Source organism: Strongylocentrotus purpuratus, unplaced genomic scaffold (assembly GCF_000002235.5).
Source record: "Strongylocentrotus purpuratus isolate Spur 01 unplaced genomic scaffold, Spur_5.0 spur5_scaffold_21, whole genome shotgun sequence".
In the NCBI taxonomy this organism is placed as follows: domain Eukaryota; kingdom Metazoa; phylum Echinodermata; class Echinoidea; order Camarodonta; family Strongylocentrotidae; genus Strongylocentrotus; species Strongylocentrotus purpuratus.
Window position 1 is genome coordinate 13,828,671 of NW_022145607.1, and position 25,677 is coordinate 13,854,347.

The 25,677-nt window shown below is 39.0% G+C and overlaps 2 protein-coding genes across 3 annotated transcripts; one reads left to right on the top strand and one right to left on the bottom strand.

Moving 5' to 3' along the window:
- Window positions 1-3,110: 3,110 nt before the first annotated feature.
- On the bottom strand, window positions 3,111-15,423 carry LOC582849 (uncharacterized protein C11orf65 homolog). Of its 2 annotated transcripts, XM_030995143.1 has the most exons (10): window positions 13,637-14,353; window positions 12,898-13,027; window positions 12,155-12,237; window positions 11,245-11,602; window positions 10,547-10,693; window positions 9,489-9,719; window positions 8,149-8,288; window positions 7,169-7,339; window positions 6,421-6,476; window positions 3,111-5,423 (listed from the first exon to the last, which is right to left on the bottom strand). In XM_030995143.1, the coding sequence occupies exons 1-10, from the start codon at window positions 13,657-13,659 to the stop codon at window positions 5,263-5,265; spliced, it is 1,500 nt and encodes a 499-aa protein (XP_030851003.1). In that variant the 5' UTR covers window positions 13,660-14,353; the 3' UTR covers window positions 3,111-5,262. The 2 variants fall into 2 exon arrangements, with proteins under 2 accessions (XP_030851003.1, XP_030851004.1); XM_030995144.1 differs by lacking the exons at window positions 12,155-12,237; window positions 12,898-13,027; window positions 13,637-14,353 and adding an exon at window positions 15,384-15,423.
- A 7,668-nt stretch (window positions 15,424-23,091) lies between these two features.
- On the top strand, window positions 23,092-25,677 carry LOC100891505. Its single transcript, XM_003724254.3, has 2 exons — window positions 23,092-23,946; window positions 25,072-25,677. The coding sequence occupies exons 1-2, from the start codon at window positions 23,092-23,094 to the stop codon at window positions 25,675-25,677; spliced, it is 1,461 nt and encodes a 486-aa protein (XP_003724302.3).

The window sequence follows — 25,677 nt, forward strand, 5'->3', positions numbered from 1 at the left end:
TATTCGCATCTGCCCATTATTCTTATCGGTGGGTATGTGTTCTAAGAAAATCCTATTATTTTGTTCCACTAAATTGGCCAATAAATTTGGAACATTAATTATATCTAAACAATTTTTCATTCAGTGATTATGAGAATAATTGAATTTGATTGATTTATACTTGATATCTAAAGTTTATGTCTTCTAATAGTTTATTGATCAATCTAAAATGTCACAGAGATTTGTGTATAAATTTCTGAGAACAAATAAACTTCATCTATCATATTCTCACAATAATTACAATCATTCTTTATGGGCACCGGACGGTGTAATATTGGTCAATCGAGACTGATGTAGCCTTATCGGCCCAATGCATTGGCTTATGCATGAATTATACTTATTATGTTAAAACAAAAGGCACATGCAATTTTCATCTTAATACACGTCATTATGATGTATATAGTTCATTAGAAGCTGATTACATGCAATTTTGCTCATTGTGGTTCGACAGAATGATATTCCCATTTTCCTTTATTTTGATGTTTCATTTTGTTAGAGCTTTTCGTTTTTGGAGGATAAGTAGGTGATCTCGTATTATGTCAAATAATCATTTATTCATGAAACGCTAATCATACTCTCTAAAGCCTTTAATTTCATCACTTTCTGTAGGCTCTAACTTGGATACACCCTTAACCAAATATTTGGTTAAGGATCAGCTCAGTCCCGGGGGGGGGGGGGGGGGGGGTACTCACGTATATTGGGTATACGGGGATGTGCCGCTCGGAAGGGTGACTTTTTCAGGAAAGATCCTTAGACATGGGTCCCCTTTTCATTAAAAAAAATCCTTAGACATGGGTCCCTTTTTTCATTTATTCCTTTCCCCTCTTTTCTCCCTCATTTTCTCCGGGATTTTGGGATTTTCTCCTACATTGCAAATGCCTAAATCTCTCCCATCTCTAAATAATGAATCCTTCGGTTGATTGCATTTCCAGTGTACGAGGTGTACGCACTGACCTCTAAGTCAGTAGCTCGTAAACTCAACTAGATCCCGGGGTACCACATATATCACGACCCCATGGGCTCTATACCGGGTACTTATATGGCATAATGCGCGCTAGGTATGGTATCCGCCCGTATATAGGCGTCGTACCCCCGGAAACTTGGAGCGCTTTGAACGCTGAAAATGATATGATCATCAGCTATACCCTGCATGCGTACCCTCTGTCCTTCAATTAGAACAGATGATAGAGGTGCTAGCACAGTATAATTATGTTGCATGGTGTTTTCATCTTTATGTGTGTAAACTACTTGTAAACTACATGTTGTATGGTACAGTTTACTAATAAAGAATTTTATCGAGAAACTGCAAAATTTTTGGCCATGGTATTAATACACACATAGGTGCATTACTATCCTGGCTGTGTATTAAAAGCTGTGCTATTGATTCTCAACATTTCAAACACCACTGTATAAAACTCAACCAATTTCACTAAAAATCTATACTTTAGTGACAATTGATAAGATCTAAATAGCAGTAAAATACATTTTTCAACTTTCCGATGTTAGAAAGAATAATTAAAAAAATCAAATTGTGAGTCCACTGTCGAACTTGCCGATCAGCCGCATCGGTATGATTGTGTGCATCTCTGTGTTATGAGTGTATTGACTATTCATGTATTTAAATGCTGCCTATTAACGCGTAGTGCAGTGCTAAAGGTCAATATGCATTAGCGTTGACTCTCCATATGCTTTGCTGGAGTGTATTATTACAGCTTTAAAAATGTAATATTTGAAATCCTTAGACATGGGTCCATTTTTCACAAAAAATCCTTAGACATGGGTACCTATTTCAGCAAAAGGACCCTTGGATGTGGGTATGGGTTCGGAGGTCTCAGCCGCACACCCCCGTCCGACTATAATCTGAGTACCCCGGCCCCCCCCCCCCCCCCCCCCCCCCGGGAGCTCAATACATACGTACTGCTTTAGGAAATTAATCTGTTTTCTTTCTCCTTCACACACGCGCATACGACACTCACGCCCATACTACGACCACCTCTCTCTCTCCCTGTCCACTCTGCCATCTATGTCTGGCTCTCTCTCTCTCCCTCTCTTCCTCTCCACCTCTCTTCCTCTCCACCATCTCTCCCTTTCCACCATCAATCTCTCTCCACAATCTGTATCTTACTCTTTCTCTCTCCCTTTCGATATATTCCTCTCATCACACAATTGTCTATATATCAACTCCATTCTCTGATCCGTATGTGTTTTCCTCTCTATCATCTACCTCCCTTCTCATACCTTTCTCTGCCAATCCATTTATCTTTTTCTTGATATCATGTTTTCATCTCTTCCAAGTTATGCTGATAACATTCACGAGGTCATGAACGTACAGTACGTACTCTCTCTCGCTGAAATGATTATTCAATGTGCTCCATTCTCCGTCTCTCCCATAGTTCACTCATGCTGTCTCTCCCTCTTCCCCCTTGCCCCCCCCCCCTCACCCCCTCCCCCCCCCCCCCCCCCTCTCTCTCTTTTTTTTCCCCATCTCATCTCCGTTCTATCTACACCCAATGTTACCATAATACCCATATCAAAGAAAATCTCTGTCTAGCTCTTTAGAAAACTGCTAAAGTTAGGGTGCAAATAATCAACCGGTGATGAGAAGTTGGGAAGAATCAAAGGTCTGAAAGAGGAGGACCCATCTAGACATAATAGAAAGCATGTTGTAACGTTATCTTGAGAAGAGAATGCGGTCAAGGTGAAGGAAAGGAGAGCTACAAGGTTGAATGAGTCATACACAGGAATCTTAAGAATGAAGTGGTGGCTTGGTTATAAGGAGGAAGGGAAGAACTGAAGAGGGGAAGATGGGGGTGATAATCACGAGAAGGATGAGGAGAGGGAGGGGGAGATGGAAGAAGCAAGGGTGATGGAAGGAGGAAAGGGAGGAGGGGAAGAGGAGGGGGAAGAAGGGAAGAAGGGAGAAGAGAAGAAGGGAGGAGAGAAGAAGGGGAAGCAGACAGGAGGCGGCAAGGGAGAAGGAGGAATACTTAAATCTTGTCTTCTGTTCTTACAGAGCTGAAATTATTCATGTACCTAAAACTGAAAAGGAACACAAACTTGCACATAACATTAGCGATATTAGTAATACATTAACAATTTAATTGCAAATATATATTTTTACATACATTCATTTTTAAAGAATAATGGCCAATATTTTCACATCGAATTATATATTCAGTTTAAACAACATATTCAATAAATATATAGCTCTTACAGAAAAATCATGGACGGCAGATACTTGGAAGAATGGAATAAATTTCTACATGTATATATGTTTGTAGCACTAATTTGAATGATTACCGCAGTGTTGGAAAATATCTCCAACTTTGGCTACATTTCAATATCTCAGATATTGTGGCTTCTGAACTTGTCATCAACTACTAAATATTTCATTAAAATCAGTCTCTTTCAATTGATATTGAAATGAAACAATTTCCCCTTTTATATTATTACATACTTATATGACAATCGCTTTTTCAAGAAAATCTGCCTACAGGAGATTCCTTTTCTTTTCCAAGTAATTTGGAACAGCAAGTAATATATCCAATTGAATATTATATTCCTTATATAATTGAATGTATTCATACTTTAGAAGATTTCAAATTTACTTGCCAAAGCAAGAACTGATGAATACTTACTACTGTAAAATGTAATTGATGATCTTTGACTGATACTTTATCATCTAAAGTCATTGGAAAAAGCTGTAGAGTAATTTCATTAAAAACTACTCAAAAAGTGGAATGTTCCTACATGTACGTAACTCAGTCACCAGAAAACATTGTGGATCTTTAAATCATTCCTGCATTGAACTCTTGCCACATTTATTTTACATTAAATTTGTTTAAAGAGCCCCTTTTCTACAATTCACCTAGACATTGAAACATTCTAAACCAATAGACATGATTTCAAGTTTGCACTGTATTTACCAACTTAGTATGTATAGATTACAGAGTATATATATATATATGCTTGATTTTTTTTTGGAGTGTACATTCCTCCCGGGAATGTATAAATCTAAATCTTTTGTGAAGTCAATAATCCAGCTGCTAACAAATTCTACCAGACTGTTCTTTCTGACACCTGGGTCTCTGATTTTTGTATGCCTAGATGCTGTATCCTCCTAAACAATCTTCTTACGTTACAATCCCTGACTTTCATGCCACCTAAATTTTGTCCCACTCAAATTCTGAGCACCAAAGTGCAGCACTGCCAAGACCATCCATGTTAAATCAACTCAGCAGATACAAGAATGGTATATAATATCTTATATTGATATTTTATTTAAAAATTGAAGCTATAGTGTTGCCAGGAGGTTTCCTTCAAGTAATTATCATTAGTATCCAAGTTGGTTTGCACTTTTGTTCCTCCATTTTGTTCTGACCATGTATGAATGCTCCATAGTAAATATTGTTAATTTATATTGATGCTGAAAATTTATTACTATGTTTTACAATGGGTCTCTCAGTTTATATGCAGCACTGTCTTCTTTACATATTTAAATATGGTGCAGAATGATTGTTCACAGTGATTCCCAGGTCATTCCATTTCATGTTGACAAGCCAGGACAAATGATATTTTCCTCCATTTTCCTTAAAAAATCTGTATCAACCTTCATACCAATTTTTGATTAGCCATTCAGCTGACAAAATTTGCATTGCCTAAGTTCACAGCTACATTGTATATCTTTGATCTGGATTTTCGTTGTGGTACTCTATGACCTGGCTATGGTGATTCTAGATGGTGAGGGCAGGGAAGAAAGAGAGAGTCTCTGCTTTCTTGTCTTTAACTGCACGTCTTGAACTGTACTCCAAGCCTGTAAAAAATCAGATGTTACTAGTCCTTCCTCCTGATTCCTTATAAAATCTGTATCAGTTCATTTTACTTTTATTCTCTTCTCATCTGGCAACTTTTCACTGTACATTTCAGTTGACAGCTATATGTCTTCTATCTGTAATTTTGTTGTGGCACTCTGTGTCATGGCTCTGATGATTCTAGATGGTGAGGGCTGGGAAGGAAGAGAGTCCTTCATGGTAAAACTGAACATGTAAGGATCTTAATTCCTTGATTGGAACTGCAACTGTCTTGAACTGCACTCCAGGAATGTAAACATGTGATGTTACCATACTGTTCTCCTGTTTCCTTGAAAAATCTTATATCATTCACATTTCAATTTTGTCTGTCTCATCAGGCAAAATAAAAGTCATTGCTTTTTCCCTGGCCATTTCAGTTGACCGCTATGTCTTCCATCTGGAGTTTTGTTGTGGCACTTCTTGACTTGGCCGTGGTGACTCTAGAGGGTGACGGCGGGGAAGGGAGAGACTCTCTCATGGTAAAGCTGAACTCGTAAGGATCCTGCTTGCTCGTCTTGAACTGCAACCTCTCATCTGAGAAAATAACAAGATGGACAGAGCCAAAATTAGAACAAGCAAAGAAATGAAAATCAGAAACTTAGACTGTTATGGATTGCAATAATTATGGCAAGGTACTTGTGACAAGTGCAGAAATGCACTATTATAATGCATACTTATAATGGCAACTATTATGGATGGCAATTTTCACAGCAAGGGACTTGTGACAATGTGATACACAAATTCATTCAATTAGTATCATTAAACTTTAGAGAATCCAGATCACTCACAAAGTCTGAAGTTCCAATCGCCCACAAAGTTCTGGTTTCACAGTACATACATTCTACTTAATCATATCTTTTGTTAAAGACCATATCCGAACTGAAAAATGAAATGGATTGTTTATAAGCCATAGATTACAATAATATCAATTATATGCCATTAAGTGTCTGTAGGAGGAGTATCAGCTCTCTGAAAACTCAAAATCTAAAGCTTTGAAAGTCGGAAGTTGTCAACCTAAAAACTTGCCATCGACTTGATGACATCATCTTATGTGGAGTATGCATATTCACAATGACTTTGCATTAATTCAGCATGGCTCATCGCCTCAGCTATATAGGTGAACCGGTCAGGTCCACATGCATGTTATGTCGTCACTGTAACTTCGGCAAATTTTACCCATGTTGAATTGTAATTTGGAGGGGTGCAGGATATGAGGTTTTAATTTGCTTTTGTGCAATAATTAAAGGGTAAATACTTTTTATTCCTTTATAATTGTATTCTACATTCGTTAAGTTTTCCAATTATATCAAGCTGGATTTTCATCGGATAGGGTCTTTAAATATTGCTAGCATGAAACCAGCCACAACTACAGCAGTTGCTATTTCGATTCAGTACAAAATTGCTGACGCAAATATTTCATTTCTTTGGAATAAACACCAACGTTCCATAAAGTGACTTATACAGGATAGTTAATTCTTGGCTCAACAACTGAATGGCTGAGCTCCATGCAGGGGTCAGAGTCTAGACTTACCTATATAGGCCTCTGATCCTGCAGAAGTGGCTATCTCCTGCCAAGACTTTTGGTAGCTGAAGAAAAAAAAGACAGAGAAATTATATATGGATCAATTCAATTCACAATGGCATATAAACCCAGTGATGACCAAAAAGCTCTAGAATTCTAGGGTAAACACCTTTAGAACCCCACTGCAGTAATACCAGAAGTCAACATCTACATTAGCCATATGAGATGGAGGATTAAGCTGGAGAATATATGAGAGCATCTGGCCTCACCCAGGCCGATGCTGAAGACATGAAGGCTTGGAGAATTGCTAGTGATAACGATTATGATATATTCACTCAAACATGATCATATGGGGGGGGGGCAGAACCTGGTTAAAATGCTTTGCATTCAAGCTTGCCCATTATCTCCCTTAACCCCCAACCACCACCCAAACAAGTAATTTACTTGTTGTTGTAATATTAATCCTTGCACCTCAAACTAATAATGTATTTCCATAGCTCCTAGAAGCTATCTTCTAAAGATAGCGAATTACTTTGCGTCAGTTTGAGATGGCATGGTGAAGTAAATTAATTGTGCACAATAAATGTGAGTGTGCATCATGGGAGCAAAACATGCCTTTGTGTTGTTGTAGCATGAGGGACCAAACAGGAGGCTGGTAGTGCAGCCCCTCTGAATGCATAGCAAATTTTTTATTTTGCTGAATTATTTTCTGTAATTCTGAGAATTCTGATGTCCGCGGCTAAAATAATCCACTTACTCATCAAAGTTTAAGCCACTTGTCCACTGGAGGAGTTCATCGACCTCCCAGTCGTCCACGGCCTCGGGTCCCCTGTTCTCTAGCTGGGCCATGAGGCCGCTGGTAGCATCCTCCACAAGAGTGTTGAGACCCTCGTCTTCAGCCTGGGCTTGGAGCATGCCGTCTTTGTACCTGCAAGAGGTCAAAAGATCACAAAGTCAGCATAGATAGTGGTGTTTATTTTACCTGACAGCTATTAAAGAAAGCAATAAATGCTTGTTAGTAAGCAACCAGACGGCCGACAGCTTTAGGTCCACTCCGAGGGACCTGCATGATTAGGGGGTTTGAAAATGGAGTACTGAAATGCCAAATGTAACTATTTAAGGTTGGTCATTGGTCAATATTGCGGCAGTTATTGGGTAGTGCTCAATAACTTAATGTGGGACGTTTGCTCCAATGGTCTTACATGTACATATTGTTGCGATTCTTACTTGATTACGCCTCTCATTGATAAGAAGACTTGCAAATTCAATTTTATATTTACATAACTAGATTATTATAACTTTAATTGGGCAATATCAAATACTATGTTGTACATTACAGTAGTCACAGTACTAGGTATAAAGTGGATTTATATCTCGGTAAAACTGCAATTATGAAGAGGCACAAAAAGGACAAACTGTATGATTGCAGGCATAAATATCATGAATTCTGGGTCTACAATGAACATTCCTGTCTCAAGGTTGACTGTGCAAATGTGTTCTCATCTTTTACACTATCATACAGTTTAGGTCCATCCTAGAGTCGATTGAAGATGTAGTGGTTTTTTTTTATAGCAGTGGCAGCAGGAGTTATTCTTAATCTTGATCCTGGGTGTATGATCTCTCATTTGATTTTGATCATTTCTTTTCAACATCTACAATGAAGGACACCACATGAGAATCTGTACATTATTATTCATCCATGATTGTTTATATTAGTATTGTTTTCTTATTACTTACATCTTTTTCATCCAATCTAGTTTTTTCCTCTTCTTTTTCTTCTCCACATCTTCTTTCCTCTGTAGCTTGGAGTGGGGGAAGTCTTGTTTGGTCTTAGAACTCTCCCATGTGACTGGGTCCTGGTCTGCCCTCAAGATCAACTAGAAAAAAAAAAAAAAAAAAAAGTATATATAAATTGAATGATTGATATTCACATCTTTGGTATAGAGCAACACAGAATTATCAAAATAACTTATTTCTTTAACAGGCATTAAATAATTCTTAAAAGCCAAAGAACAAAGCCCATGCAACTATCTAAAGTTGCGTTAAAAAAAAAAATGTAGTAAGATTGCAAAGAAGTATTTGATATTATATGATAAATACTTGATTATATTTATTTTATTTTCTCTGTTTGTAAGGAACTGGTGTCAAATAAAGACTAACATCAACAATGCTGGCATAAGGGCCTGTTCAGACATCATCAAAAACGACAATGAATGTACTGATGATGATAACAATGTAAGTCATCTGACCTCACCTATTTTCACAATGATGAAATGATTAGTTCCATCGACCAACTACTATGTACAATGCCCCCATCTCTTTTGCAACTCACATCCGTATCCGGACATCTACCCCCTGCTGGACATCCATCACCCGGATAACCGCCCCCCAGTCAACTATCCCCTAGGACAGTTGTCCGGGGGTTAGTTGTCCTAGGGGGTAGTTGTCCTATGGGGTAGTTGCTTGGGAGGTAGTTGTCTGGGGATAGTCGTCCTAGAGGGTGGTTGTCCTAGGGGGTAGTTGACTAGGGATGGTTATCTGGGGGGTGGATGTCCAGGGGGTAGGTGTTCTAGAACCACTTACATCACATCAAGCAAGTGAAATTTTTGTCTCACAGAGGCTCGTCCTCAAAAAATTAACTTGCCAAGGGATCTTAACATAACACATAAAACATGAGACATACAATAATTGAGGAAGGCACATTGGAATAAAATCGTTGAGGTCAGACCTACAACAATTATTTCCAACTCATGTTCTGCATAAACAATAGTGGCGAGCAATCATTTTTATGGTTATCTTTATTGATATCAGTCGAACTGTACTCGTAGTTGGACTTAAACATTATGGAGAGCCATTTGTTGCCTTTTTATAAATTCCACCTCAAGAACATGAAATCTCCTTGATAATAGAAAATATAAATGATTTGTATCAAAATTTAATGCCTTTTAATATAACTTTTACACAATATTTTCAAAGATGCTAACTGCTTTCCATAATTGTTAAGTCTAGCTTTGAGATAAGTTTGACTTAGGATCTTTGTGACACACTCTCATGGCCTTTATAGCTAACCAACTCACCCTGTCAGAGACCAGTCTCCAACCATTATTCTCCTCCCTCTGGTACCACCCTATCTTATCAACCTCCACCCTCTCCAGCTTTGGACTCCCCTGCTCCCTCCGATTGTGGACATCCCTAGCAGCAAACCGTTTGGTGTTGGCCTTGGTGTAGTCCTTAGGGCTGTTGGCACACATGTCGATGATGGTCCGATGAGTAAAGATCTTGTAGTAGATGTTGGGCGGAAATCTGGCCTGTAAAGCATACAGATAGGTTGGTTATCACCTCTATCAAAGATTACCTTTTTTCAAGGTATCCAATGCTTGCCAATACTGTTTTTAATAATATTTTTCATTTTAATGGATAGTTTGTCAACAATATGATATTCTTAGAACAGCAATAAGGAAAATAATTATGAGAAGTAAGTTTTTATTAATTTGATTAAGTTACCTTGATATCCAATTACTTTGTCTGAAATGGAGGGGAAATTAAATAAGGAAATTCATTCATTTGATCAGGTGACAAGAATTCATTGCGACAGAACAAACCAAAGTGTGGTACAAAATGAGATTTTAAAAAAGAAGACTATGTCTAAGTTCTAATAAAAAAAGGGCAGAGAGAACAATGCAGCTGTCAATAAAGAAAAAAAAGAATATTAACTTTTCAATTTTATTGAGACTTTAATGTATCAACAATTGTAGCATTGCGCATTATGAAAAATTATCACGTAATAACTTGTGAACATATGAACAAAATGGGATATTCGATTACTCAAGAATACATTGTAAATATGTATTTCATATGAACAAAATGGGTTATTCAATTAGTACTCAAGAATACATTGTAAATATGTATATTTCATATGAACAAAATGGATTATTCAATTAGTACTCGAGAATACATTGTAAATATGTATTTCATATGAACAAAATGGGTAATTCAATTACTCAATAATACATTGTAAATATGTATTTCTAACGATAGTCTAATTCAAACGAATGGTAAGATAGCCAACAAATACTTTTTATAAGATAAGGTAATGATACATAATCATACTAACTTCACATAATTTTCAACTTACCCCAGCGAGTCTAAACTTGACGTGGATCCCAGCAGCAGCATCCAGCAGACTGGCCTCCTTCGGATTGATGCAACGCAGCATCATGGCTGGGTTGCCACGGCAACGGAAGTTGATGAGGTCTCTGTAGTAGCGGTACACCTGCACATCCTGTGATGGTGACAGATTGAGAGTGATGATGGATGGACTGCTAGTGAAGGTGAGATATTTATCACTTTTCTATTGTCTAGGTGACAAGACATGCATCTGTACATGGTATGTACATATATCATATTTTTGCATATAAATGTATTATGAGTTTATGCCCTGATTTGGTATACATGTACAGTATGTATACTGATCAAGGACAGCCGACTTCTATAGTGCTAAAGGAATTCAACCGAACTGGGACTTTCTCTTATATTATTAAAGGAAAGAAGAAAACACAATATCATGACTATCATAAAGATGACTTACAGCCCCTGCCCCCCTCAAAAAAAAATATATATATATATATATATTGTTTTCATAAGAAAGAAATTAATTCTAATTAAAATGATGTTGCCGATTTTAAGATTAGTAATGTCTTGGTCTGCTAAGATTCTCTTTTGAATTATTGATATTGTAGAAAGGGCATGCAATTGATAATATTTGTTCAGCTTTATAATGCTCTCCCACCACAGTCTACTTTAATTCATGACTGTGATACTGTAACAACTTACAATATGTCTCCTCCAGGCTTGTTGAATGATAGCTGCCGCCTCATTCGGCAGCAATGGCTCCGTCCTCTTCTTCTTCGTGATTGGCACCGACCTCCTAGACCTCCTCCTGGACTCCGCCTTGATGGACGGTGGTGGTGTCCCTGGTGTATGCACTTTGCCCATGACCACGCCCGTCTCTGGGGAGAGAACGATGGAGACGGACTTGGTGATGGAGGAGGCGCTCTTGATGGGCGTGACGGTGGCCATGGTGACTGAGATGCCCGAGATGCCCTGGAGCTGATGCCTGCCTTGGAGCTGACGTCTGGTGTGGACCTTGTGCCACCAACTCTGGATGAAGTGGGCAGAGAAATCTTCCAATCTGAAACAGAAACAAAGTCGGTAGGTTTAAAGAGGATATGATGATCTGGCCCACAGCTATCAATAAGTGAAAATGTGAAAATGTGAAAAAGCAGTATTTTTCCTCTTACAAGCTGAATGAAAGAATTTATGCAATTAAGCAGAATATACTCCATTGCTTTGTTTCTAGCCTAGAAGGGCACATAAACATACAGAGACTAAAGATCTTCCATATTTTTATTATACACAATGACGTTATATAGCTCCTTCTTTCTTCTCATTTTCTTTAATAAGTTATCTAACCCTAGATCTGTTCAAACATTTTTTCTAGAGCCCGTACAACAACACAGCCTGGATTTTTTAGTTTCTTCATTATTCAGGCTTCAACAAACATGTATCAAAAATGAAAATCAGGTCATTTTATGAACATTGTCATTTCCTCACATTCTAATGGCTAAAATTCACTCTAAAGGCAGAATAAGATCTACCGGTAGCTGTAATCACTGATATTGCCTCAAATGAGATTTCCATTATTTAAATCCCCAAAAGATGTGGTAATGACTGGTGAACTTACGTGATGCTCTCCTCTCCTCTCTCCTCTGCCTTCTGACGGCAGTTCTGAAAGTATTCCTGCAACCTTGACTCTCGTTCACCAAACTACAAGAAGTGAAAATGATCAAGAAAATCAGGTATTTAGACAAGATGGAATACTTACAATGTACATACTGTATTAAATAAATGAATATACAATATTATATGAAAAATTGGAACACTCTGTAATACTAAACTTCTCTGTAGTTCATTTCTATAGTTCATGTTTTTCATAATACAAATGAATATTGCTGTTATAACTAAATATGTCTACAAAGTTTCTCAAAAATCAAAGACTTTGTTATGTGTACTTTCATATCAAGAACTCTCTTTGCAGCAAGAGTCCTTAAAAGTATGATACATATTATTTGGGAAACGTGCTTACTCATAACCAAAGACATTGTACACTGTCTGACACAATTAATTGGTGTATCATTGATTATTTCAAGATTATTTTTTTAAGGGCACTAATGTTTCAATTCTCCTTGATAATAGAAAATATGAATGATTTGAATCAACATTTTATGCCTTTTAGAATAACTTTCACAAAATATTTCAAAGATTAAACGGCTTTCCATAATTGTTACGTCTAACTTAGAGATACATGTAAGTTCAACTTAGGATCTTTGTGAAACACCCCCTAGAATGTTTGGAAAAAGGAAATGATGTGAAATGCCCTACCCATCAGTGTGGGAAAACCAGTCATTGAAGGATGGTGATGATTACCTGTTTGATGGTAGCAACTGACCGCCGATAAGAGGAGGCCCGTGAGGCTAAGAACCTACTATAAGCTCTTGATTCTGGCCTGTTGGGCTCAACGCTGGTCGTGGGGTTCAGGACCTCAAACCAACGACATCTAAAGGATCAGGTGAAATATCATCAGTAAAGTGGCAACATAAATCAAAACATATCCAAATTACACTTTCAAATTAAGTACATGTATGATGATTCTGGCTTACACAAAAAGCACATCACGATGTGAATAAATAGCACAGCAGGGAGTGGAGATGAAGCATGAATATGTTATGACTCTCTACATACACTGTAGCTCTCAAAATCAATATCGCAAGCATTGGTGTTATTGCTAGTGAACATACATGTAGATGCAAGCAATATATACAGGTAGGCTTTGGTAGTTTATGGAAATGAGTTAGAATAGGAATATATATACTAGCTTTACACAAATGACAATGAGAAAGCATAGATACATGTTTGGGTACAAATAGAAAGAGGGAGGTAAGATTTCGTTAAAGGTTTAAGCATTTTCTCATAGAAACTTACAATGTAAAGGAAACAATATGTGCAAGACCAAAGAAAGAATCAGAGCCACTTTATACAGAGTTTGCCCAACCTGTTTCTTTGGACACAATACAAAACATATGGCTTTGTTGAGAAAGCACACACCAAAAAAATCAGTTTGGCCAAACTCTTGAGTATAGATGGCTCTGGAAATAATGAGTGCTACCTGATACAAAACCCTCTCCACATCCTCTGCAGCTCTACGGCAGCCGCACTCCGCCTCTCCCCCTCATCTGCTGCACCCCCATGGTTGAGAATGAGGGCCCTTCGGACCGACTTGGGGGCAGTGACCACGTGTTGGTCAGCTGGTGGTGAAGGGTCATCTGGGCGTGGCAACGGTCAGGGGTTAGTCAAGAAGAGTGTGACAGGACAGAGATTATGATGGTGTGCAGGAATGGAATAGGAAAGGGTGGCAAAAAGAGTAATGAAAGAAGAAGAGAGATATAGATCTGTTTAGATCATGTATATTTAGAAGAGAAGTATAAATGTATACAACTGACACTGGAATGAGAAAAGGAAGAAGCTGGTTTTGGCAAGTAAATTTTTGTTAAAAGCAGGATGATGGTAGCTTTATGAGCAATGTATACATGTACATAGCGATATGCTTACACTCAGACATGTGGTGGGCACACACTTTGACTAATGACACACAGACATGTAGGAAATGAAAATGGCTCCATGCATATTGACTTAATAATGAAATCTTGTAATACACACAAAAGTACATGAATACAAGTATACATGTACCATGTCACATACAAATTTTAACTTGTGTGTACTAATTAAAATCAGTGCTAGTGCTTGTTAAATAAACACAGGTAACAAAACACTTGAACCATTCCAAGTGTTTAAGCAAATCATGATTGATTCGTTTGGCGATTTAAAGGTCAATATGTAATACTCAGCAAGGAATACTATTAATCTCCATGCAGATGAACTATTAGAAAGTACTCCTTCCTTACACAGTTTTTAATCTTAAAAATGCAAATACTTTTCATCATTTTTATAGTTATCTTTAAATGAAGAAATTTGTCATCTAGAATGATAAAGAAATGTGTCATAGGGTCTACATGAACATGACAAAGCTGATGAAAGCACATTTCAACAATTCCATACTTACTAGACGCCTAGACTCTACATGACTACAAGTGTACTGATGATATATGTCACTATGTGTTTATAATTATATTGCGAGTGTACGTAGGTTTGAGATTAATAAAAGCAAGAATTAAAACTTAGTGTCAGCCTTCTTTTTTTACCTTTAAATGTGACTATTCTTAGTAGCTTTGCTGCTTCTTTGGAGCACAACATCATTTCATAGAAGAATCCACCTGTACAAGGAAAGAATTACATCACGTTTCACTTTCAATTAAACAAACATGCATGTTTAATTTGACAATGTAAACAAAAACAGGCATTTTTGTTGTAAAAGTTAAACTGAAACTTGAAAGTTGGCATGAATATTTATTGCAGGAGATCTAGATGATTGATTCTAGGCCTAGCTAGACCCTATTCGGTCTACAGAAAAGTAGCATTCATGACATCCGATCAATTTCATTATCAAAAACGAAGGGAAAGGGTAGAAATAGTCCTGCATTGTGGATAATGGCGGCATCAGGCCTCACTTCCCCCAACTCGGCCCAGTCAATAACCTACAGACATTGTGCGGCTTTTGCCCCCGAACTCTGGGGACGAGTTTTGTAAGACACCGTTAAACAAGCTCCAAACGACGTGCCTTATTCGGCGTCCGTTGTCAAGTCCGTAACCACGGCTGTAAACACATGCAAACACGAATAAAACACTCTAGTTTTTTGAAGAAAAGAAAAGGAACAATCTACTTAAAATACGATAAACACATTGTATAGTAAAAAATGGCTATGAACATATAAATGTGCTCAAAATCTTATATTTACCGAGTAGGTCCTCGAAAGATCATTATGCCCTTCTCGAAGTTGCTCCTTATTTTTTTTTTTCGTAATCAAGGATTCGCCCTCTAGCGTCCATTCTGTATGATTAATGGGGCATCCTCAATGCAAGACAAAACGCATTATATTCACGACGTGTATTTCTGACGAGTCTGTAATAAGATTAAGAGGAATAATTAATTTAGATAATCAAGTAGCATCTGATGAAGGCCTCACCGGCTGAATGATTGATGGCTACAAAACCTGGCCTGATAACCGTTCGGTTGGGGAGGTGGGGGGGGGGGGGGGGGTGCCCGCCCCCTCCCCTTGCAAAAAAACAAACAAACAGGTAAACACACGTTAATTTTACCTTTTTTTGTGGAAAAAAGAACACGGGCCCATACCCTGGTGCTCAAGGGGGGGGGGGGGGGGGGGTGGGGATGAGTTTAAAAAAAAGTGATCACTTTCCCTCCTCCCTCCTCTTTGAGCACGGCAACAAAATTAGTGCCCCTGCCCCCCCCCCCTACCCGTTTATTGACCGGCTGGCTGTTTCGCCGCTAAATATTTTCTCACGAATTGGGCCCCCTCTTTGGCCCCCTCCCCTACCGCCGGCTGGATCAGCCCCTGATGAAAGCAACCATTAAAATTGAGCTGGTATGTGTTTGTGTTTATGGGGAGGGGGAAGGGGAAATACCCTCATCCCATACTAATTGAGCAACGCCAAAGGTCGCAGGTTCACCGATGACTTGAAGGCAGGGGCGTACGCCCCCCCCTTTGGTATTTCTATGTGTGTAAACCCCCCCTAAAAAAAACCTAAACCCCCCCCCCCCTTTGATTTTTTTTTTTTTTTATTTATTTTTTTTTAAATATATATATATATATATATATGCCCACGGCTAACCTAAAATAGGTGACCTTATCCCCCCCCCCCCCCCAACGGAGAAAAATGTCACATTTTCAAATTTCGAGACCCCCCCCCCCCCCCCATGATAATTACACTTTCTTTTTTCCTCACGATCATCTTTGGTTCCCTCTATAAACTTGCTGAATATTTTAACTTCCTCTTTACACCCCCATCCCATTTGTATTCGTTTTCTCCCCCACTGTCTCTCTCTCTCTCTCTCTCTCTACATCTGTCTCATATCATTCTCTTCTATTTCCCTTTCTTTGGCCGCCAAGCATATAGGTCGTGCCCTCTCCCGCCTTATTTCCCCCATACCCGTGTTAGAAGTGACAATGATGCTGCATATGGTCAGGTTTCCTCGTCGGACGCCCCCACACTTGTTCCTTGCCAGTGGAATTAATAAGCTACAAATCTGGCTCGGTGTAAAAATGTCAGAGGTAAAAATGTCAGAGGTAAAAATGTCAGAGGAAAAAATGTCAGAGGTAAAAATGTCAGAGGAAAAAATGTCAGAGGTAAAAATGTCAGAGGTAAAAATGTCAGAGGAAAAAATGTCAGAGGTAAAAATGTCAGAGGTAAAAATGTCAGAGGAAAAAATGTCAGAGGAAAAAATGTCAGAGGTAAAAATGTCAGAGGAAAAAATGTCAGATGTAAAAATGTCAGAGGTAAAAATGTCAGAGGAAAAAATGTCAGAGGTAAAAATGTCAGAGGTAAAAATGTCAGAGGAAAAAATGTCAGAGGAAAAAATGTCAGAGGTAAAAATGTCAGAGGAAAAAATGTCAGAGGTAAAAATGTCAGAGGTAAAAATGTCAGAGGTAAAAATGTCAGAGGTAAAAATGTCAGAGGAAAAAATGTCAGAGGTAAAAATGTCAGAGGTAAAAATGTCAGAGGAAAAAACGTCAGAGGTATTAATGTTAGAGGTATAAAATAAAAACAAAATCATGTGGCAAGTTTGTTATGGTTACATCCGGGTTATATATTAGGCTTATCGAAAAAGAACAGCGAGGGATATTCTGCAGTTGTTATTTCACCGCTGCTTTATTTTCCACTTTCCCAGTTTAAATTTGTTTACCTTTCGGCCCCAAATTGTGACTTTTTGCCCGACTATTGCCGAAGGAAGACGGGGGGGGGGGGGGGAGGGGAGGGTATTCTTCTTCAGGGGCACGGTGACCCGGCTGCTCTCCCCCTTCCTCTTATATTATGCTTTGCTATATATCCTTCCGAACAGTGGTCAATTCCAAGGCAGAGCAGGCAGACTAATGGGACATGGTTTCTACTCCGAGTTTCGCGCCTTGCAAGCAATCTTCAGGCAATTGATAGTATTCTTAAAAGTACATGATTATCCTATAACCAGGGGCGTCGCCAAAGGGGGGGGTGTGGGGGTGCGACACCCCTCCACCTGTCAGGATATTGTCGGTAAAATTGCGCTGCCGTCGGGAAAAAAGAGAAAAGGGGGAGGGGAAAAAGAGAGGGAAAGGAAAAGAAAAGAAAGAAAGGAAAAGAAAGAGAAAGGAAAGAAAGAGAAAAAAGAAAAAGAGGGAGAAGAGGAAAGAAAGAAAAAGAAAGAAAAGGAAGAAAATGAAAAAAGAAAAAGAAAGAAGAAAAGGTAAACAAAAGAAACGGGGGGGGGGGGTGAAGAGAGGAGAGAGGGGGGAGGTAAGAGCCTGAGAAAGGAGGAGTGGAAGTAAAAGAAAGACATGGGTAAATATGTTGCTTTGTCGGGTCAGCTGTGTCGGTATTTTTGCTCGATCCTCGTGTACTATATCAATGCAGAAGTTTGAAGTCGGTGAGATGTATATTGTCGGTCAGCCGACAAGTTTTTTCCCCTACGAACTGTGACTTTTTATCCGCTGTGATGACTTCGAGAGTGACTACAACTACAATACTTGTATTTTCTCGAAGTTTCACTTTCCTATAATATCAGCTAAAGAAATCAGAGATTAAAAATTTTCAGGGAAACTAATTCAAACAAGGTTTAAGAGTCAACAGCGGTACAACAAACTGATTTCTTTCTCTAATAATTTGAGAAAACGTCAAAGCTTTCGCGATTCGCGCAGAGGGGGGGGGGGGGGGGGGGGGGGGGGGGGGACTGAATTCAGATAAGGATTAAGAGTCGAGCACTGTTCAACGAATCGTCTACTTTCTCTAATAATGTAATGAAACGCCATAACTTCCGCGCTTTGCGCGGGAGGGGGAGATCTGAATTCAGATAAGGATTAAGATGAATTCGAGAACAGTACACCGAATCTTCTGCTTTTTTTCATAATTTATGAAACGTCTAAAGCTTCCGCGCTTCGCGCGGGAGGGGGAGAAACTGAATTCAGACAAGGATTAAAAGTCGAGCACGGTTCAACGAATCATCTACTTTCTAATAATTTAATGAAATGTCAAAGAGGGGAGAAACTGAATTTAGACAAGGATCAACATCGAGAACGGTGCAGCAAATCGTCTACATTTTATAATAATTTAATAATACGTCAAAGCTTTCGCGCTTCGCGCGGGAGGGGGAACCTCATCCAGACAAGGATTAACAGTCGAGATCGGTACAATAAATCGTCTTCTTTTCCTAATAATTTAGGGAAACGTCTAAGCTTCCACGCTTCGTGCGGGAGGCCTAACACCGACACCCCTAATGAGCACGCTTCGCTTGCTCACTACCGCCCCTCCCTGAAATAGCAGGGTTCTTGTTAATTTTTCTGATAGCAGGCTATTTATGATTTACAGGAGGCTACTAAAATTGCAAAAGAAAAATCTCTGTGCGCGTAGCGCACATCACCATGTGCGCGAAGCGCACATCACGAGCGCGAAGTCCCTTGCGGCCGGGGTCCAGGACCCTGGAAGCTTTAGGGTTTTAGATGCTCTCTGGTGCTATCTTAGCCTTATTTTTGAAGATATGACCACACTGTATGAGCCATAGTTTAATGATAAAGATCATGAATATTTTGGCTGAATAACTTACTTTTCATATGATATACAATATGAAATGAAAATGCTCCATTATTGTTTCTGATAAATCAATCATATTTGTGATGAATCTACAATTTTGAATTACATGATAATGATACAAGGTAGTCCTGGGCAAAAACGGTTAACTGACGTTTACAGGACCTTGTCAGTGAAGAAAATCGTTTGCGATAAAAAATTAAAAAAAAAATAATTAATAATTATTTCTATAGACTCTAGGCCTACAAAAAAAAAATAGTTTTCGGTACTTTTCTTCCAATCGCCATGCGCTTAACGTTTATATGCAATATGCCACCTCTGTTTTTCGAATCGGTAAAATAGATCGCTAAAAGTAAAAGTAAAAGTAAAAATGTTACAACACGAAAAGAAAAGATCCAGAAAAAAACCTTTTTGTTGTTGTATTGAAACAATTATCAAATAGATATAAGGATTATATCGGTGTTGGACAAAGTTCTGAGTACATATGAGTACAAATTTTCATTTTTTATTCACAATACGGTAGATCTAACTTAGGATTACGAAGTATAAATAGCAATGCCAATGCGGGTGATCATTTGGACGCAGAGCGAGCTCTGGAGCTGGCCTCTTTAAATTATTGCGAGCGGAGTTCGCTGGCTTGAGCTTGTTTACGAACGTACGTCTACGGTCTAGTCTCTGTGACAGTGTATGTGTATAGCGTGCCGCACCGGTTGTGCAGCGCTCGTATTCTGAATCGAATCGTGCATCGCCAAATCAATCACAGTTTCACACTAGGCCTGAGTCAAACCGTTTAACCGACGGTTATCCGACCGCATTCATCAAAACCGTTTAGCATTTCTCGCTCCGGTTAACCGTTATTTGCATACATTTTGGAATGTGCTAATAGCCGATGATAAAGATAATCAAAGAAACCGCAGTGTAATGTTACACCCTGGCCGCTGCGCGCCAGCTTTCTGGCAGCAGTAATTCCCATGAATGAATTTGTAAACAATAAAACAACCAGCCCCCTTCTCTCTTTTCTCACCCTCTTTATTCCCTTCTCTCTGCAATGTGTTCATCGCTCATGTACCTTTTCTTATTACTGCACTCTCAGCTCACAACTTTCTAAATGTTTACACATTCGATGGTCAGTTCCTCTCACATCCCTTCTCCCCCGAGTCTCTCTCTCTCTCTCAATATTAATATCCATCCCTTGCCGACTCGCCCCCTAAAATAATGTTCATATATAAATAAAATACAAAAATATTGATAACAATAATAATTGAATTTTTAGAAATATCAATCAACAAAGTCTTGGATATTGTGAGTAATTTAAGTTTTTGATCATTCTTCAATTCAGCCGATTAACACAGCCATCCTTTCTATCGAGTCTCACTTGTCTTACTTGTCTTACTCATGTCCCTGCCTCGTCCATGCAGGGACATGCAGGGACATGCTAGCCCATGCGTGCTCTCTCAGTCACACACACATGTACACACAAACCTCCGGCGCCCAAATACACTGTACATACACACAGATGGAGAGCTCATGCTTGTCACATGCACACTTGTGGGCGTGGCTTCTTGACCTCCCACTGAACTGGGTACGGTGAAAGCACGCGCGGTCACCAACCTGTAATTTATGCTGGTATCAAACTCCACCCACATAGCTAGAGAACCTTCCTCATTGGTCACTAACTTGGATCAGCTCATTGCAGGGTGTGTCTTGGGTGTGTGTGATACACACTTCCACATAATTTCATATGGCAATGATACATGCAGGGAGCTCTCTCCCTGACCATGTGCAAACATTGCATTGCAAAGGCATATATAAACACGTCACAGATCAGCTATCTTCACAGAGTAACTTTGCAAGGTTAATCATGATATCAAGTTCAGATGAGGAATAATAAGACATGTTTTATGTTGTTTATTAGTGGTCTCTGTTTATCAGGATGACCCAATTTGTGCCATAGTCCGGGGCTGGGAATGCTCAGCCCGACAGTCTGAAGACCAGCAGGGTTTGAGATAGCGACTTGACCGAATATGATGTGATTTTTGTATTATTATTTTTTTTTTTTTGGAGAGGCTTACAGCCGGCTACGATTGCCGTTACAGCCGGAAAAAATAGCCGGTTGCCGGCTATTAACAAGAACCCTGAATAGGATCCTAGCTCCGCACCTGCATTAAAATATATAGCTTTGATGTTGACTAAGTTTACGAAATAATTCGTATATTTATGTCGTCGAGGAAAATGATCATTTGCGCATACACAATTACTATAGATAGTCCATTGGAAAAACAATTTAGCATACGGCCCCGGGTTTATAGGGTTAGATTTGTAGATATTCATGGGATATACGCCCCTGCCTTCAACCTTGGTACAAATACCCCTTAAATAAGACTTAACTAATAAAATACAATTAGAAGTACTCATGAGTAATTCTTATTATATTGTATTCAGGTATTGTATTAGTTAAGTCTTATTTTGAGCGTATTTGTACCAAGGTTGCAGAGGAATCATGTACTTTGAAGAATGCTATCAGTCGTCTGATGATCGCTTGCAAGGCGTGAAACTCGGAGTAGCAACCATGCATGTCCCATTAGTCTGCCTTATTCAATATTTATATACCGGTATGCTTTTGTAAAAGCAAATGGTACTGGTACACTGAGCAAACTTCTGGGGAAAAAGATTTCTATAATCGAGAAGTTTGGCCATGTTTTATAGGCTGAGTTGTCGCTCCATGGTGTAATTATTAAATAAAAAGAAAAGTCAGTACAGCCCCCAAAATAGGATCAGATATCTATGAACCTCCCCCCCCCCCTCCCACTTCTCCTTCACTTTTGAAGATTGTTGGACATTTAAACTGCGTAGCAATGACTACTATTATATGTAATTTCCAATAAATGCATATTTCCGATAATTCCACTTTCTTGTGGGCTTGGTATTTTGATACTCTGAAACAAAGCAGGAAGCCATGTTATCAATGCTAACCCATCACATTCCCGAAGTGCGCGCGTTGCAATAAAATATTGTCGATTACTATTGCGGTATAAAATAGTCTGGGAAAAAATCAATAATCAGCTTTGTTACTCCGATACAAAGCAGAAAGCCGCCCATGTTCCATCAATTAAAGAGAAAGTTGAGTTCTGGGGAAAGGTGAACAATAATTTGTGAGCGTTTGTTATCATTCTTATTATGCAAGTGTGGAAGAACATCAAAGAAAAAAGTTATTCCCTGAAAATCTATTTCAAATGACTTCATATCCCAGATATGACAAGTAACAGCTTTAAAATGAGGCCCGATTTGATTGCCATATGTGTGTTAGTCCCATATCAATATCTTTCTGTGTACAGTGCTTGTTACTACCAAGACTGGGCCAAAGTTTTTATCATTTTGATGACTCCAAAACCTTGCACTATACACAAATACTTACATGTTTATGCTAGATGATCAACCTTTTCTGATTGCTTCCACACCGTTCCTTTCATAATGCAATCGCAAGACCAGGGCCCCGTCTTACAAAGAGTTGATATCAATCGTAACTTATTTGCGATTGATATCAATCGTATAACTATGTACATAAGAGATAGGAGACTGCAAACTTACGATTGATTGGAGGACTTACGATTGATTTGGATCAATCGTAACTCTTTGTAAGACGGGCCCCAGAACTCAACTTTATCTTTAAATACCAACCGCACCATCACATTCCAGAGAAGCGCGCGCTTTGCAGAGGTTCGGTTTAAGTTACATCGTTATTTATATAATGATGCGCAAAAAAGTTGATTGCGGATTAATATTGAGGTATAAATAGTCTGGGAGAACAGCAATGGGCATCAATTATTCCCTCGACAAGAACGTATAGATATCAAAAAGGACAAACGACATGCGATGGAGGTAATTGCATCAAATAAGGGTGGAATGAAGGTCATATATGAGGGGCATATGTACACGAAAGTATTTGAGGGCAAGGTGTCCATTCTTTGGAAGTGTGTGAGGCGTACACGTGGGTGCAAAGGAACCTTAAAAACAGATCTCAATCGGGCCCAACCGAACACAGCTAACCCACACAACCATGACGTTGACCTAGTAGGAGCGGAGATAGCAAAAGCGCGGCAGCAAATGAAGGCACGGGCATCGACAACCAATGACACACCCAAACAAATTTACACTGATACGGTGAGAAATCTGCCTAGAGAAGCACAGGGAAGTCTTCCGAGCCGCACCGTTATCAGAAGGACAATCTTAAATCAACGCAGAGGACCTCTGGAGCCTGCAACCCTAGCAGAATTGAACATGAACCCAGAACAAACGATGACGGATGGGCCCAACCCAACGCAGTTCCTCCTATACGACAACGGTCCACAAGCTCGGAGTAGAATCATTGCGTTCGCCACAGAGGAGTGTCTTACCCACTTCGCAAATGCCCAACTTTGTTTTATGGATGGCAATTTTGCCATGTCTCCGAAACTTTTCAAACAACTTTACATCATTCGAGTGCCTCTGGGGGAGGTGGAAATCACTGTGCTTTACGCCTTTTTGCAAAACAAATCCAGAGAAACATATCAAGAATTGTTCCAAGCGGTGCTGGACAAGATTGCAGAACTAGGACTCCAACCCATGCTTGCCACAATCATAACTGATTTCGAGATTGCCGCCATGCGAGCAGCAGAGGCAGTTTTCACCCCTCATCGAAACCAGGGGTGCTTCTACCACTTGACGCAGTCAACCTGGAGGCGCGTACAGGTGAATATTACATCAATTACTGTTTTCCTTTAAACAACGAACCTAAATTTATGATTTTGTAGGGAACATCATTCTGTCAAACAAGATAATGCGTATTGCGTAAAATTTTATTTCAAATAGGAAAGCTCATTTTATTCCAAAATGTCAGAAATAAGACTACTTTATTTTGATCAATGTGATAATCCTATGATTAAGGATACTCATTTTCTATTAATTATTATTGAATTAATCGATTATACGTGAAAACTGTATTGCTCAAAGAATATCGGATGCTGTGAACAACGTTTTTTTCGTTGGTATCGTGGGAATAATAAAATTAACTGAAATACACAGTATGCCCCAGAAGAAAAAAAAAGAAACCGGATTTCATGACAAAATTATCAAAAGCTATATATATTTATTGCAATTTGCATATACAAATCCAATTTTGATAGAGATACTTTTCATTGTTGTAATTCAATCATGCATGAATTATTCATATCAAATTCTGCATCAAATGAAAGTAGAGACTGAAGCATAGCTTTCAATACATATCTTGTAAAATGATGTATTCATTATTTTTGCCGTTAAATTCGATTTCTATGTTTTGAGACACACTGTTTTGTCTTCCCATTTCTAAGTCAAATGTAAGATTATTTTGGCATTAAAAAAAATATGAAAGTACTGTAGTTTCTTTGGGGCACTCCAGCATACAATTAAACCTCGTGTCTTCTTTGGTGTCAACTCTTTCTTATGGTCATCGCTTTTTTTGCAAAGCTTCTTCTGAACTTTAAAACAAACTACCTTTAAATGTCAAAACTGTCAGACTGTTAACCAATTCAAAACTTGCCCCAAGACACATTTATTCAGAATTGCTTTTGATGATTAAGTTTAACTTTCTCTGTTCACATAGATGTGTGTTTCATATGAATTGGTATTTGTAGGTTTATTTGCTTTTTTTTTTTTTTTTTTTTGGGGGGGGGGGGGGTTATGGTTTGGGTTTTGTTTATTATATATGTCATTGTTTATTATTTTATTTTGTTTGTTAAAGCGTTTAGAGACTTTTTAAAAACTAGTATTATTACTTAGCTCAACACCTTGTGTAAATATTATTCTCACTTATATGAATTGTCTTTGTTCATGCAGGAGCTTGGTTTGGGAGAGCACTATCGTGAAGATGCTGACTTCCGCCACTTCGTGGGAATGCTTGATGGATTGGCGTTCCTACCGGAAGGAGATGTGGTGCGAGGCTTCGAGTACGTGAATGCCGTCGCTCCTCCGGAGGGCAATGCTCTATTGCAGTACTTTGAGAGAACGTATATCAGAGGGCCTGAGCAGCAACGACAAGGACAGCAATTCAACATGCGCTACCGCCTCCCAGCCATCTTCCCACCGCATGTCTGGAATGTGCATCAGGCCACAATAGACGGCAATCCGCGCACAAACAATGCGTGCGAGTCATGGAACTTCGGCTTCTTAAAGCAGGTGGGAAATTATCATCCGACCTTCTGGAAAGCCGTGAAAAACCTGAAGGCAGAGCAAGCAGCGGTTGAAGTCGCGATTTCCCAGTTCATGATGGGAAACCCACCACGGAAGGAAACCAAGAGGGTGTACCGTGATCTGCAGCAGAGGCTCCGCAACCTTTACATGGACTTGCGTGATGGAAGGCGCGACATGGTACAGTTCCTTCACGCAATCAGTCACAACATAAGACCACTACGAATACTGAATGTGGAGGCTGATGAAGACTAA

What these genes read in the sequence shown, in the direction of transcription:
- LOC100891505 (XM_003724254.3), top strand. Translation starts at nt 23,092, where the DNA reads ATGGAGGTAATTGCATCAAATAAGGGTGGAATGAAGGTCATATATGAG. An exon ending in CAACCTGGAGGCGCGTACAG is followed by an intron (nt 23,947 to 25,071) that starts GTGAATATTACA and finishes TTGTTCATGCAG; the next exon opens with GAGCTTGGTTTGGGAGAGCA.
- LOC582849 (XM_030995143.1), bottom strand. Translation starts at nt 13,659, where the DNA reads ATGTGGAGAGGGTTTTGTATCAG. An exon ending in CAGTTGCTACCATCAAACAG is followed by an intron (nt 12,238 to 12,897) that starts GTAATCATCACC and finishes CACTTCTTGTAG; the next exon opens with TTTGGTGAACGAGAGTCAAG. An exon ending in AGTGGCTTAAACTTTGATGA is followed by an intron (nt 6,477 to 7,168) that starts GTAAGTGGATTA and finishes TTTTTTCTTCAG; the next exon opens with CTACCAAAAGTCTTGGCAGG.